We start from the raw sequence: 17,321 nt of genomic DNA, 5'->3' as shown, positions 1-17,321 counted from the left end.
GCTATGCATTGTTTTGAATCAGAAGCTGAACTATTCAGACAAAGCTATGCATTTTAAGGGTGTCATACACCAATTTATTACAATACTAAAACATTAAATTATGTTAAAAATGATCTCTCGAAGATTGACAGTTTTAACAACTTTTTTCATATGTGTTTTTGTCTTGGAATAAGCCAATTTTTGTGTAAATGTCTGAAAATCAGTGATATAAGAAGGCTTATTAAATATTAGTTCCTAGTTTTTCATAATTACGGTCAAAAATAGATGATTTAGGGCAAAAAGGATGACTAACGTTTAAAATAATTGAAATTTTCGGCAGTTTTTCAAACAATTGAATTATTTGTGAGTTATCATATATACGACTGATTTGACGGCATTGATGCCAAATTGAAAATAAGCTGACTCTGAGAAAAACATGTAAAAAATGTCAAAACTGTTAATGAGTGAAAGTGCAACCTAAAATCCTTCTAAGCATCTTTTGAATGAAAAAGGCATAAGCCCTGATAAAACTGACAGCATATTCTAGTTACCATGGGAACAGCAGGCTGGCCATACAGGCCTTGGAGAACAAAGCCTCCCTGTTGGATCCCGGCCCCTTGAAGCTGACCAAGGGTCAAGGAGGGTAGGGCATTGGATTGGATACTCTGGCCACCGTTCGACATACTGGTCAAAGTGGACATCTGAAGCAATCAAAGGGATGTTTATCACATAGGTAGTGATTAAATGTAAAATGGTTAACATCTGTACCAAAGTTGGGATAAATCAGCCAAAATATGTATCTGTATGTTACTTTATTATGTAGTGTTATTGCACAAATTAATCAGTGATGGATTAACTGCTGGCAGTCAAAAGGAAAGGAAACTGGTTAAATCAGTAACTGCAAGGGCTGTAACCACTATACTGCCTTACATGTTGAGTGTCATATTAAGTGCTGTTACTTGCTATAGCTGCAAGGGTTGTAGCTGTTACCACTATACTTCTCTACATGTTGATGATAATATTGAGTGATATTACCTGGCTGCTGTACTTTTTATAGCTGCAAGGGCTGAAGCTGTTACCACTATACTGCCATACAAGTTGAGGGTGATATTAAATGATGTTACCTGTTATAGCTGCAAGGGCTGAAGCTGTTACCACTATACTGCCATACAAGTTGAGGGTGATATTAAATGATGTTACCTGTTATAGCTGCAAGGGCTGAAGCTGTTACCACTATACTGCCATACAAGTTGAGGGTGATATTTAGTGATATTACCGTACCTGGTGTAACTGTAACGGCTGTGGTCGACCAGCTACATCACTGTCGTCTTCCTTCATGGCTCATCTACCTAAAAAACAACAACAGCTGGGTGAGAATCTACATCCATCAGATATTGGACGGTACACCTGTTACCTTGAGAGTTGCTGTCAACAAGTGAAGGTGTTCCGTCCGGCAGGATTTACTTTTTTAAAGAAATCAGTTATGAAAAAAGAATTTACAGGCATTTTCCTGATTCAAAACACAGGCTCTCAAGAGACAAATAAACTCAAAGTTAGGACAAAAGTAGGAGCATTGTTTTGACAAAGTAGGGATAGTAGGACTCTTTAAACTTTTTGCAGCAAATAATTCATCAATTTTGATGTACATGAAGTGCAAGGTTATAAATAAGTTTTTTCTTAAACTCTTTCACAATAAAGCCAGAATAGTAGAGTTTTTTCAAGAAAAGGTAGGATTTAGAGCTGTCACAGTAAGTGATGATTGCCAACTATACTGTATATGAATATGCAGCATTTCATAATGATAAACCTGTAAGTAAGGCCTAGACCTTTGAGGTAGGGTCATGGGATTTGCATGTGACACATCATCTTTATGTTCTACATGTCAATTAAACTTATAATTCCTCTGTGCATGACAAAATGATTTAATTAACAGATTAATATATCAGTTTAATGCTAAGGCCAAAAAAATGGTTTGGTTAGGGTTACATCCTTTTCAAAAACAGGTAGGGTAGGTAGGTGTTTTATTACTATGATAATTTTTTATTAAGCTTTAAGTAAAAACAATATTGTCATCATTGGAGAATGTTGTTAATCTTCTGTATAAAGATTTGAGAGTTTTAAACTACAAATTAAAACACACCTTTAACAAATACTAGAACTCCGCGAGTCGGATGTGTCGCCTGACGAATTATTTACTGTCGACATTATAGCTGTTAGATTGGCATTTTATTCATTTATAGACAATGATGTTGCCATTTAACTTTCAAGTGTAGGTGGCATTTGATAGTTTACGAGATATGCCACGGACAAAACCTAAGCAAGAAAATTAACAAAGGGCAATAACTCTAAACATATGGCAGCAAGAGTAACGGTTCTTGTGCATTGCACTTGCCCTCAATGAGATCTATCTAGCTATGAAGTTTCAAGTTGATACCTCTTATATTCTTCAAGATATGCCCCAGACAAAACTAACAAAAAGCAATAACTCTAAAAATATGGCAGCAAGAGTAACGGTTCTTGTGCACTGCACTTGCCCTCAATGAGATCTATCTAGCTATGAAGTTTCAAGTTGATACCTCTTATATCCTTCAAGATATGCCCCGGACAAAACTTTAAGCATGAAAATTAACAAAGGGCAATAACTCTAAACATATAGATGCAAGAGTTATGGTTTTTGTGCACTGCACTTTCCCTCAATCAGATATACCTACAGAATAAGTTTCAGGTTGATACCTCCTATAGTTTACGAGATATGCCACGGACAAAACCTAAGCAAGAAAATTAACAAAGGGTAATAACTCTAAAAATATGGCAGCAAGAGTAACGGTTCTTGTGCACTGCACTTGTCCTAAATGAGATCTATCTAGCTATGAAGTTTCAAGTTGATAATTCTTATATTCTTCAAGATATACCCCGTACAAAACGTTAAGCATGAAAATTACCAAAGGGCAAATACTTTAAAACTAAGAAAGCAAGAGTTACTGTTATTGTGCACTGCACTTGCCCTCCATGAGATCTATCTACATATGAAGTTTCAAGTGGATAACTCTTATATTCTACAAGATATGCCCCGGACAAAACTTTAAGCATGAAAAATAACAAAGGGCAATAACTATAAAAATATGGAAGCAAGAGTAACAGTTCATGTGCACTGCACTTGCCCTTAATTAGATCAATCTACATATGAAATTTCAAGTTGATACCACTAATAGTTTAGGAGATATACCCCGGACAAGCGAAAATGGGACGCGGACGCCGCGGCCACCGACGCCGCTGCCACCGACAAAAGTAACCCCTATATGTTGTCTTTTCAGGCGACACAAAAAATGATGATTTTTATTATTTTTTTCCAACTGACTATAAAAACATTAGGGTTGACACATATTTCGAAGGTAGGGTGGGGTCAACTAAACCAAACGTTGTTGTTTTTTAGGCCTTATCTCAAATTTCTTCCTGTTTTTAAGTATGCATGTACTGCTATACACCGCCGTCATGCACTGTTTGAACTTTAACAAAATAAAAAGTATGAATATATTCAGTTCAAGATTGTAAAGAGACTAAATCAATTTGACTGTATTAAAACATCATGTTACAAATTACTGCACTGGCAATGGTCTAATTTAATTCAGATGAATTCTAGTATGTGTTGAACTTAATTTACATTTCACCAAATATGCAAATATTTCAACTAATTTTGAAACGTAACCCGATAAATCATGCTCATTTTCTGTATGGAAATTAACATAAGACATTAAATATTCACGTCAAGGTAGATAAAATCATGCTTTGAAATAAATTTCCATATTATTCACAAGATCAGTTTTCATAGGCCACGGACACGAGCTTATTTAGGTAATAAAAATTAAGTTCCCATCATATTTCATCTGATGCACTTGCTAATTAATAAAAAGTCTACCAGTAAATCATGTGTCACATTACAGTAATTTTCATTAAATTTTAACTTCAACTGAATAAAACTCCCACTTATCCTTTGTCAGTTAGTCCGCCCTTCTAACAAGTGTCCCTAATAAATGCATATTTTGCAAGGCCTTTCATGGGTTATCCATTACCAATGCACCAGTTACCAGTATATTGTACAATGGGCAACGTTATATTATTGTTGAAATTGATAAGAAGCGCATCAGATTTTTAAAGATGCACTCTCACAGATTTACCGTTTTTACAACTTTTTTATTTTTTGTCTTGGAATGAACAATTTTTAGCGTAAATATCTGCAAACCAGTGATAAAAGACTGGCTGACAAAAGGTCAGATCGCAAATTTTCATGATTCCGTTCCAAAATTAATGTTTTATGGCTTATTACTAATGGTTTAAGAAATATGCATAAAACATCAATTTTTGAACTTTAATATAAAAATCTGCAATCTAATGTTTTGTTAGCAGTCTTATATCACTGGTTAGCATGCATTTCGCATAAATTGGCTCATTCCAAGACAAAAAATAAAAAAGTTGTCAAAAAATTCAAACTGTGAGAGTGCAGCTTTAAACACTTTGGGAATAGAGCAGGTAGGGGTCTTTTGGGGAATTTTGCTTAAAAATGAACGAGAGCCTGAGTGCTTTAAAGCTGCACTCTCACAAATTAACAGTTTTGACCATTTTTAGTTTTTGTCTAAAAATTTTGGGTATTGGTACCCTCATAATCCAGATTGTTTCATTAAGAATACACTAAAATATTTTACTTTTCCATACACAAACAGAATGGAGTCCATTTTTTTTTATAAAAAAAAAGAGTAAAATATAATTGGGAATTTTATTTTTACATAAAATTATGGGTAAAAAGTCTATGTTTTAGCATTGGGTATTATAATGGTGCTGAAATTCAGCCCCAAAAGGTCAGAAAAAAATGCATATGCAGAATCTTGAGTAAAGAATATGATGTGCAATGTGAAATTTAAGGCAAAGGAAAAAATTAAGTACTTTTTTCAATACTTATATAGACTCAGGCTTGTAAAATGTTTGGTACTTTATGAATATATACATTCAGGCTAGTGCTTTATATCTGAATTTCTAAGACTGCTTCAAACATGTTCAAGAATGGCTCAAGTAGTGATGTGTCGATGATTGATAACATGTATAATCGAAAATTGATTGGTAGGGCCTAAAATTGGCAACAATCGATTGTATTTGGTCATAATAAATCGACCATCAATTTTCTTCTTTCCAGTCATTAGTTGCCGTTGGTTAATGCTCGCAAAATTTCTCCTTTGAATTCATTTATACATTTGAAAGTGTTCATGCAGTTGATATTTTTAACAATATGGCCAAAGCAACAACACCTGACTAAATATTTACACCTCAACTTCCATTCCTTAAATGAACTGCCTTTCTGCAATTGCGTTCATCAATCAATGAACGCAACATCTTCGGATATGTTCGGATTGTAATTCATTGCATAACAATATACATGAAAGCTATTGATCTTGTTATTGGTTGTATTGTTTCTGCAGGTCCCGTTAAAAATAGATCAACATTTTTAAAAGTGTTAGTTTATTATATTTTAAATATATTGGTACCAGAAGTGTTTCAATTTTACGTTTTAAAGTGATTTCAAGTGGTTGATCTTTTCCCGCGTTATTGTGACGTCATTTGAAAAAAAATATTCCGGTTCTAGTCGGGTCGTTCTATTTACAGAATGGGTAAGAACGGATAACTGAAAGGTTTTCTTAAATGAAATGAAGTATTTTTTTAACAATTCTTGAAAGAAATTATGAACTATTGGTGTAAATACATGGGTGAAAGTTGGAAATTTTGAAAAACCTGAAATATTTTGCTGGGGGCCGCAGGGCCCCCGGTGGGTCCAGGGCAAAGCCCTGGCAGGGGGCCGGAGGCCCCCGGAAGCTCCTGAGATTTAAGAATTTTAAGGGAATAAAATGCCATTCCAGAGTATAAATTGACTATGAAATGAAATTGAAGCCTGACTTAAATTACTTTAATGTATGGCTAAATAATATTTTCTACACTATTAAAAAGAAAAAATATTAGAAAATGATACCATTAATGAATTTTATGCCTAAACTGATTCGTTTGGTAGGAAATGTATCAACAGTCACAAAAATGTATAAGGTAGAATTTCTTCATTTATTTATTATGATTAAGATTTGGACCAAAAAAACTTATAATATTTCAAACTGATGCTTTTGTCAACACTCTTTTAACAACCATTAATCAACCAAGTTTGATTCTTTTCCATTTATTCTGACTGTTGCTACCATTTTCATTTTTTCATTTCCTTTTAAGCACCGTCTGTTTGGCCAGTCCGTGTAATTTTGCAACCCTTTTTGCTTTTTCAGTTTTGAGAAGCTGCAGGGAAGATTCCCAAATGATTGGTTTTTACACATTATTTCATCGCCAAATGATTACGCTCCGCAGAGTGATTTCCCCATCTATCACCGTTTTTGTCAACCTCAGACAAACATTCCCACCTCCACTTTTTTTACTGCCTTTTCTAAGTTCTTCGTATTATAACCCGCTAGCAAAAACTTAATTTTCAGAACTATTTTGTTTGATAAACAATCATCTGCATCGAATGACAGTTGCTAATAATAACAATGTCGGCCATCTTTATGTGCAGTCCTTAAGTGATAAAAGGCACGCTATTTCATTGGAGAGCAAAATCGAGTAAGCCAATCAAAAGTATCCTTTCACACGAATGACATATAGGGTTTTGAGAGGATCGCACACCGAGTCTGTTTGGCCGTAATCGAACAAAAAGATCGGCTATCTCTGTAAATGAAATAAAAACGCACACTTGTTCAAGCGGGCACCTGCTGGATTGCAAAAATGGAGGTTGTGAAATCGGACTTATTGTTGACCTCTGCAAAATATAATCGAAATTCGGAAGAGGAGTTGGGTCATACCCCCTAACCCCCCTCTGAAAATCTCAACGGATTTACACGATTTGGAAAAACGACCCCTCTGGATCAGGAAAAACCGGAAAATCCGGCATATGCCGGAAAACTTTCATGTAAATATAAGGAATGTGTGTGGAGTCCGAAGGACTCCACGCGTACTTTGACCAACCCAATTGCGTTCATATCCCCGATAATGACATCAACCCCGCAATTCATTCCTTAAATAACTTCAATCATAAACATAAGCATAGTTAAGGACAACGAGTTATTGCACCAGAATAGAATTCCAATTCAGGTATTGTCAAAAACCAATTTACTATCGATAAGCGGTTACTTAAGTTGAACCAATTATCGACAGTCAAACTAGAACTGATTCCCAACACTAGCCTAAACAGAATCACAACAGCTAGACTTTTACAGAAAATATATATATGACTTACAGAATATCATAAACGTTTTGATTGCTTACAGTTAACATTTCAACTTTGGCTTTGAACAAGAAATTAAGTCCCTACATGTATGTTTTAATACAAATTAAAGAAATTTCCAACTGTACATGGGTAAAGCTGTTATTTGAAACACAGTTGGATATGTGAAAAACAAAGTTCAAAACAACCCCTACATCTCATTCAAACAACTTGAATTACTTAACCATGAATAAACATTTTATTTTTTAAGAATATATATTTTTTTTAAATTGTCAAAAAATGCAAAATGCTTATATATACACAATATACTTACATATGCATGTACAGTCTCTCTAAGGACCACAAAAATTAATACTCTTAACTTATATGTACCAGACTGAGAGTCTGAATAAACGCGTCTTTCACACTCTCATACATATTTATGGCCAGAGAGCACAAGAGCATGAAATAAATTCATTTCTTTTCTAAATAAAACTTCATTAATATTAATGTTATTCAAGACGAAGCATTGATTTCAGAGATAAAATGCAAATCTGGACAATATAATGAGCTGAAAAACAGCTGACAATATAAAAGAAATGTTTGAAATAGAGCACACATTCCTGTACATGTATAATGGTGAAGTAAAGAGTCTTAAAGATTCACACTTTAGTCTTATTCCCAAATAAGATGAACCACCAGTAATCCAATTGTTTTTATTACCAAAATTGGTGAATAAATATTGAAAACAATAGTTCTTATGAAGGATACCAAGTTAAATTTGAAAGAAAGGTGCAGAAAACACAGTTACACTGTATTTCTACCTTATAAGATGATAGTTGATTATTTAGGGCTTCCATTAAGAATTTGAAACTGGACGTATGAACTTCATGTCAATTAATTTTGGAAGTTTTTCATTGAAATGTGAAAGTTTAAGTCTCCCGATTTCAACTTTTTTTGAAACAATTACATTAAAAATCAAATAATCTGCAACTTTAACTTGCCAAATTCACAGACTTATATTATAATAACTCATTTTAATTTAAGGTTTTCCCGTTTATCACTCAAATTTTTTGTTTTTTATACATGTGCATGGTGATTTTAAATATGATTGTCACTTAAAAGACGCACTCTTACTACCAAATAAGATTTACCACAATTTTTACCACAATTAATAATATTGTTTTAATATTCCAACTAGAACTCCGCGAGTCGGATGTGTCGTCTGACGAATTATTTACTGTCGACATTATAGCTGTAAGATTGGCATTTTATTCATTTATAGACAATGATGTTGCCATTTAACTTTCAAGTGTAGGTGGCATTTGAACCCTCAATCAGATATACCTACGGAATAAGTTTCAGGTTGAAACCTCCTATAGTTTACGAGATATGCCACGGACAAAACCTAAGCAAGAAAATTAACAAAGGGCAATAACTCTAAAAATATGGCAGCAAGAGTAACGGTTCTTGTGCACTGCACTTGCCCTCAATGAGATCTATCTAGCTATGAAGTTTCAAGTTGATACCTCTTATATTCTTCAAGATATGCCCCCGACAAAACTTTAAGCATGAAAATTAACAAAGGGCAATAACTTTAAAACTAAGAAAGCAAGAGTTACTGTTATTGTGCACTGCACTTGCCCTCAATGAGATATATCTAGCTATTAAGTTTCAAGTTGATACCTCTTATATTCTTCAATATATGCCCCGCACAAAACTTTAAGCATGAAAATTAACAAAGGGCAATAACTTTAAAACTAAGAAAGCAAGAGTTACTGTTATTGTGCACTGCACTTGCCCTCAATGAGATCTGTCTAGCTATGAAGTTTCAAGTTGATACCTCTTATATTCTTCAAGATATGCCCCGGACAAAACTTTTAAGCATGAAAATTAACAAAGGGCAATAATTTTAAAACTAAGAAAGCAAGAGTTACTGTTATTGTGCACTGCACTTGCCCTCCATGAGATCTATCTACATATGAAGTTTCAAGTTGATAACTCTTATATTCTACAAGATATGCCCCGGACAAAACTTTAAGCATGAAAAATAACAAAGGGCAAAACTCTCAAAATATGGAAGCAAGAGTAACAGTTCTTGTGCACTGCACTTGCCCTCAATTAGATCTAGCGAAAATGGGACGCGGACGCCGCCGCCGCCGACACCGCCGCCGACAAAAGTAACCCCTATATGTCGTCTTTTCAGGCGACACAAAAAGGATGAATAAATGTCAAATCAATGGTTCTTATGAAGGATATCGAGTTTAGCTTGAAAGAAATAAGCATAAAACATGGTAATTCTACCTAATGAGACTATAGTAGACCACAAGAAATCTTTTAGCATTCACCAATCATTTAATATTTTTGCGCTTTCTCCTATTAAATACATGGTTCTAATCTTGATATCAGTCATTAATATTTTCCATGAATGCAATATTTAGGCCACAACAAATTGATCATTTGTTCGTCGGATTTGCCGCACCTAAAATTTAAAAAACGAAAAAAATAATAAAAAAACCTTTTTTTGCGCCGGCACATACTTTTTGGCCGCGCATATTACTTTTTTTGTTTACTTCTGAATTTTCTCTATTTCTGACGTTCTTTTACATAGAATTTAAACCTGCAACGTCGACCTGCCTTTGTTTGAAGGTATTTCAATGCTTAACATTCTTCGCGACCAAAATTTCCTCGTGTCAGAACAAAATCAGGTCTGTGTAACCGCAAAACAGCCGATATTTGTTGATAGTCTTGTTTTGTAGGACACATCGATTTTATTTATTTCCGGTATCAATTTTCAGGTTACTTTCAGTTTTCGTTATGTAAAATACACATTTTAAATGAAATCAGTGTCATAGTCATAGTAAATGGATTATAGTCTTCAGTAAACAACAACAGTTTCACAGCGTCGGAGGCAATAATTATTCATGTGTGTTTTAAGTAATTAATTGTTTTGTACTCAAAGTTTAGTGTTAAACTTAATCGGATTTTGAGTACAAAACAATTGAACATGTTATTTTTTAAATACTAAAATGCATTTCTCAATTTTCTATTGTTTTTAACTGATAAAAATAGTAGGACTTGTAAATGTTTTAGAAATATCACCCCCACCCTCCCTCATTCACCCCCACCCAGGGTCCGGGGGTATACCAGGGATAGCCGGGGAAATAGGCAGTGTTTTAACCTTCCAGTAGGCCCGACAGTGCCGGGTGAATGCGGTGGATTTACCAGGGGTTGGCTGGACCGAAAGTCCAGTAAAGTGGCCTGTGATTAAAGTTGGCTGTTCCTTCATCTTCATTCCACCACCTGCTCTAATATAATGACCGTTGCCACATTTGTGGTGCTGCTTTAATTATCATAGCTTTTTTTAGAAATGTTCTCTGAGTTATTTACATTTTCTATTTGGTCTTCCAATAATTGCATGTTACTATTAGGAATGTTGTCTACAATATATCCACTTTTAAATTAAAGTTAATAGTAAAGCACTGGATCTCATTGCCATTTGTTAAATATTGAGACAGATTTTCATGTGATACAATCAAAACCTTTTCATTTATAACTGAGAACCTGTGTTTGCAATTAAAAAGCATTTCTTGACATAATTATATGATCAATTTGGTAAGAAATAAACTTTTTTTTTCGCTTTGCGCTCACCTTTGCTCGCTCCTACTTTTTTTGCAAAATCCGTAGAACAAATGATCAATTTGTTGTGGCCATAGTAAGTAGTTAAAGGTTTATCAGTCAAATTTATTTTTGTTACACATGTGTATGTATTGATTTTAAATATGAGTGTCTCTTTAAATATCAAATATAATATGGACAGAATGATTAAAAGTGGAGGACAGGGGTCGACAATAACTTTTTTTCCAGGGATCCCAAAGGGACACCACCAGTTGAAATCAAGTGTCCCTTCCAATATTTGTCTTTGTTCTTTGTGTTAGTATCAGCTGTTAGTAAGCCTGTTTTAAAAAGACATTCACCTGACACTGGTGTAGAAGGACTCATATATCATAATATATATCTTGATTTCAACAGATATAATATTCTACAGGTTAGTATTTTGAAAGAGTATTATTAATTAATAATGAAGTAACTCAATCATAAAAAAAAATAAAAAAAAAAATGCTTAGAATCCTAATTAGGTAAAAAACAACAACACTGTAACCAAAAATGATCATCTTAATTTAAGGACACCAAGCCTTGCTTATTTGACCACCCCCACACCCCTCCTCCCTTTAATAGCTTTCACAACAAGCTTTGGTCATGGATTCATTATTAACTATATCATATGTGCTACCATAATCTACACCAGCATTATCACTTAGAACATCGCAAGTTTGATTTTCCTTTTTTACCAAGCTGTTGCATTTTACTTTTTTTCACTCAGATTATCAGGAATATAAATCAGTAAGGCAAAAAACAACAATAGCACCATCTGTTAAAAATATGCCTGTCCTAATTTTAGTGCACAAAGTTTGTTGGTAAGTGGGAATACATTTAAACAAAATTTAGAGAACCAACACTGTAAAGACATTTCTTGCCATTTCAAAGGTTGTGCTGTTTATTAAAGCTGGCCAAGATATACACATTTTGACCAAATTTGGTGATGATTGGAAAAAAGCATCTTAAGTTATTGAGCAGATAATACTGATAAGAGGTATCTCAAGAATGTGTCAATAGGTAGGATTTTATGCCTATCTAGTACAATTTTCACCACTGATTGAGCTTAACAATATTTTATTTTGTTTTCAATGAAAACTTCATGCACATCCCTTTTATTCTAATTATAATTATAAAACTGGCCGAAGCAAAGTTGTCAATACATTAAAAAGCACAATAAAAAAATCTGACCAGGTGGCACGCACGTAAGCCGGTAACCAGGTTTGCTGAGTTACCGATCTTGCAGCGTGCCCGAGAGAAGGATTTTTCTATCCATACCGGAAACACATGATTGATATTTTTTCTTGCATAACTATATGATGAATTTCTGGAAAAATTAACATGAGCGAAGTTGTGCGCATTAATATTAAATCACTATTGACGTCTAAAAATCACTTTTTTTATGATCGTTTATTTTCAATTTTAATTAAAGGACTTGCTTACTTATATATTTGATTCCGCTTTATTGAAATGGCATAATATACTTTTAATAAACCATACAATAAAAGAAATAAGAGGTGGTGCGTTGTTGCGCATGACTCATCTTACATGACATTGTGGGGTGTAAGACAGGTTTTTCCAGCACTGGTCACATGACCGGAAACACACGTCCGGTATGCAAGAATACATTTTCTGCGTACACAGTCTCTTATACCATTCCCTTAGGAAGAAATAAGTCATAATTGTCCCAATGGTACCAAGAAAAGTCATCTGAATATAAAGTCCACCGAGATAAACTTAGCTGCAGTTTGAATTAGCTTTTCCTTCTCTGCAATTTTCAATGAATTTTAATAGATGTTTCTCTGCCTTAAGTTACTAATTTGTTAATCAACAAGTTAAAGAAATAAGTATTTTTTTCTCCAAAGTGTCCAATTAACTGCCGTCTCATATGCTTACTAAAATAAGAACTATTCTAGAATCCATTTTAGATTGCATAGCAGTAAAAAGGTCATCTTGAATCAACTCCTTGTTATCACTGCTTTTAACATGTCCCACAACTATTAGGCTGTGTTGTGACAGTTTTTGACAAATCTTTTGGCCATTAACTGATTGTTTGTACTTTGACATTGAAACAACCTTGGCCTTGAAGTGGTCATAGTTATATGCCATTTTGAGAGAGGTAATATCCAGATGAATATTCACCTTTATCTATGTAATGAAACTTGCAATAATTAAACTTTTTTGCTACATGTAAATAGGCAATTTATAGCAGCCATCTTGGACACCATCTTGGATTGTAGAGTTTCCCGAGAACTTTTGTGTTTGGATACTGCTGACATTTCAGAATACACAAGTTTCACTACTGTATGAATTTTGTCCGTATTCAGCCTATTTGAGACTCAACAGCCTCATTTGTATTTTTTAGTTGAACAATGGGTAAAACTTGAACATTTTAATAATTGTTGTTATGCGCCTTGTTTGACTGAAAAGCCAAGTTCAGGGGCTTTGCAACAGCTCTGATATTTTAAAAAGATTTTACTGAGGAAAATAATAGTGTGGTTAAGGTTACATCCGTTTCAAAAACAGGTAGAGTAGGTAGGCTTTTATTAGAAAATTATGTAAGAATGTTATTGCCATCATTGAGGAATGTCATTTATCTTAAGTATAGAGCTTAAGAGCGCCTATTTCGTAGGTAGGTTTTGGTAATCCGAACCAATAGTGACTTTTTTAGGCCTGGTTCTGCCTTTTCATAGGGATAAATAAGTCCCAAAACTTAAATATTAAGAACAGGGTTATTACTTTTAAAATAGATGATTTAATGTTCTGCTTTACCTGATGTTAACAGTTATAAATTTAATGTGTAACTAAATACTATTTTTTCTGTACCATGTAATACAGCAGTTGACCAGCTTATAATAATAAATTGTACTATAATGTTAATAATTAGGTGATTTCATATTGGCAGAGTTATTTGTCCAAGGTTAGCAGAATTGGCCTGAGCCCTAAGGTAAACGCTTTCCAGGCTTGGTAAAAATGTTTTCCGGGCTTGATCAGTTTCTGGATTTTATATAGCAGGGCTTGTAAAGGGAGGCAACACATCTTTGTGTGGCAAACTACGTTCATTAATTACTTTCCTTTAAAGCTTTCAGTAAAAAAACAAGATAGTCATGTTTTTCTTTTAATTTATATCCTGCAGCAAAATAGAAAGTCTGTCTGTCCAATTGGGCTTTAAGTTAACAATATAGAGAAAGGTTCTTTATCTTGAACACTTTCTTAAAATGATTAAAGATACCCTTTACATGTAATTTATGGAGATATTTTCCTGAACAGTATACTTAAGCTATTTGTCAGTTAAAAGCATGCAAAATTAGTGGAAATTAAGTAAAATATTTTTGTTTTTCTATGGTCTGAAATAGGTGTACAAATGGGGTTTAATTTAAGTTTGATTAGTAGAAGTTCTCAAATGTTTTCTGAAGATGATGTGATTAAATTTATTTCAATTTTAGAGACTGTTTTTTTCTTTTATACATTACAAATACTTATAAAATAAAGCCGTCCTTTAGCATTTACATACCGTGTAATTTTGTCACACAGAACATATTTTTTCCGTAATAATCTGATGTCTGACAAACCGTGTTTGTTACATACACACACCAATGCCAAAAAAGCAGACAAAAGTGTATTGTTTTCTAAACAAAAGAAACATCACAAACAGGGTTTCCGCCAGCCCTTTATGGCTTGTCGGGCCCGACGTGCCTTTCGCTGGCAAGGCCAATTACCGACACGCGTTAATTATGCCGACATGCTTTAATCCGCGTAGCGACAATCCTTATCAAAACAATCATCAGTTTTGACAATACACAATTTTGTTGCGATTGCAACGGTTGACTGACAGCCAGAAGGCGTGTCGGGACTATTACGACATTTGTATCAGCCATTCAGGATCGACGACAGCATGAAGGCGTGTCGGTGAGATTCAACAGTGCCAATTAACCAAACTCCTCCTATTCTTTATCAGAATGGGAATGCGTGAAAAACACCACTGTCGTAATTGCGACCTTCATCCCTATAATCATCTATGAACGCAAAGTTAACAATAAGTGTTAATTGATTTCGGTAACATAAATCATGTGTCGTTTTATTTTGTTTCTTAATCCTGTGTCCGTTTGTTAACCAATTATTAAATTATAACTGAGAACCGTCTTAAAAGTGTAAAGTTATATTTTGTGTTGCTTATTATTAACCTTTGATTATTTTATCGTTCTTTTAATTTATTTAGAAAAAAGATAAATAAATCTGAAAATACACATTACATTCCCTTTAAGTTATTATTTAGCCAACCAGGCTTTAAAAATATTAGCTGTTGCAGCTTTAAATACGAATACACGAGCAGTCGCTTTGCTCCGGACTCTTTTGTGTTCCAGCATGCAGCGTGCTTTACACGTTTTGCTGTGATGTCAACGGTGTCAATATAAATAATACCCGCACTAAACGAAACACGAGTCGATCAATATCGTCGATATTTAATTGTCGGAAAACTTGAGAAATACCAATAATCAAGGAAGAGAAACCATTAAACCTTTTCACAAATAATTTTAATGTTAATCGGACTTTAGTTGGTAATTCTAAATCATGGGAACATAACTGTAAACTTGTTTAAAATGCAGGAAATTGCACCATTTTGGATACGAAAATATAAAAAAAATCGACGTTGGGAGGGGAAACCCAAACCCTCCCCTTCCGACATGCCTTATGAAATTCCTGGCGGAAACCCTGACAAATATATGTGATTGAGTTTTACTAGACATTTCATATTTAATAAATCTAAAACAAAGCAAAAAGTGTGACTGTCAGAGATCTACTTCCTGATTGGAATTGTACACATAACTGTAATATTTTTGTTACAACGAAAACATGCATTTTATTGCAATATAAAAATACTTCAATGCATTTCTGATGTTTGGATAGGTCTACAGCAGCCTGGGTTTTAATAACAGCTGCAAAAACATAAAAACAATGTCCAGTGATTTTTTTTTAAATATTTTTACCGCCTGTGCCTTGCAAATTGGGAAAAAAAGTCCAGATTGGAAAAAAAAATCCAGATCAAAATAGCAAATATAATGGCAAATATATATGTTTTCACCTTTTTATGCATATTTTATGCTGTGAAAGAATTAATCTTGTCCAAATTTTGTTTATTTTTCAAGAAATTCATTGCTTTTTTATTCACCAACATAATGTGCATTTATCAAATTGGGAAAAAATTATAATTTTTTGGGAAAAATGGACATTTTTTTGCAAGGGGAAACAGCCTTTTAGAAGGCAGTAAATTGCACCAAAAAAAACACTGATGTCTAAAGATGGATGATTATATCCAGAAAAATCACTTTTATTATATATAGATGATGGGTTTTTAAGTAGATGCTCGATAAAAGACGGTTAGTGATTCTAATGTTCTTCAGTACCTCTCTATTTAAGAGAATTAACAGACACATACTGTGACATAGCTTTACGAAAATTACATGCAATCTGCTTTAGTCATAAAAGGAAAGATTTTCATCAATAATTTCTTTTATCCTTATCTTCTATTATGCAAATTTGGTATTTTAACAATGATTTTATTATACAAAAAATAGAAAACCACTGATAAAATTGATGTGAAGCCGTTTCAAGACATTTACTAAAGTTTAAACTAAGTCTGAGTCAAACTATTTTACTCATCTAAAGTCTCAACAAAATAAAGTAATATTTATCATATTCATGAAATCTGATCTCTAGAGGGATACTCATTGTTAATATACAATGAAACTATTCCCTGATCGATATGTCATAGTTTTATTTTATGAATATGCACGATTCATTAACAACAAAGAATTCTCATTCGAAAATGACAAGAATGTCCGCCATTTTGAATAATAATTTCTAGTAATTATCTTTCGTAAAAATACTGATTCAAAAGTTCACGTCGTGACAATATACTATTTGTGTTACATTAACATTTAAAAATTCACTGCAGTTTCAAATACTTACCGAAATCCTTTACCAATGATGAAAAGCGAGGAAAATACTTTGGTTATTTGGCTTCTCTTTTCCGAATGCAAATGTGACCTGTACGGAAATGTACGAATATTGCCGAGCATGAATTATTCATAAATCGGCAAATTTAAAGTCGAATCATAAATGGCGTTGTCAAACCAAGGATATGATTCAGCTTGGAGATATGATTGGAGATTGGGTAGTATAGGAAAGGATATATAATAGGATATAGGGTATACACAGAACAAAGGATAGGATAGGATAGGATAGGATAGGATAGGATAGGATAGGATAGGATAGGATAGGATAGGATAGGATAGGATAGGATAGGATTGGATAGGATAGGATAGGATAGGATAGGATAGGATAGGATAGGATAGGATAGGATAGGATAGGACAGGACAGGACAGGATAGGATTGGATTGGATTG

At 33.7% G+C, this 17,321-nt stretch overlaps 1 protein-coding gene across 1 annotated transcript in view; it reads right to left on the bottom strand.

The window, feature by feature from the left end:
- Positions 1-16,968, bottom strand: part of LOC128234208 (POU domain, class 2, transcription factor 3L-like) — a 28,998-nt gene extending 12,030 nt beyond the window's left edge. Inside the window, exons 1-3 of the mRNA XM_052948288.1 lie at positions 16,886-16,968; positions 1,261-1,328; positions 531-680 (exon numbers count right to left, since the gene is read on the bottom strand). Coding sequence (XP_052804248.1) covers positions 531-680; positions 1,261-1,317 — 207 coding nt within the window. The 5' untranslated portion in view covers positions 1,318-1,328; positions 16,886-16,968. The remainder of the gene's footprint in view (positions 1-530; positions 681-1,260; positions 1,329-16,885) is intronic.
- Positions 16,969-17,321: the final 353 nt, after the last annotated feature.

Source organism: Mya arenaria, chromosome 5 (genome assembly GCF_026914265.1).
Source record: "Mya arenaria isolate MELC-2E11 chromosome 5, ASM2691426v1".
Taxonomy (NCBI): Eukaryota; Metazoa; Mollusca; class Bivalvia; order Myida; family Myidae; genus Mya; species Mya arenaria.
The sequence above is the reverse complement of the archived record's forward strand: the minus strand, read 5'-3'. Positions and strand labels throughout refer to the sequence as shown.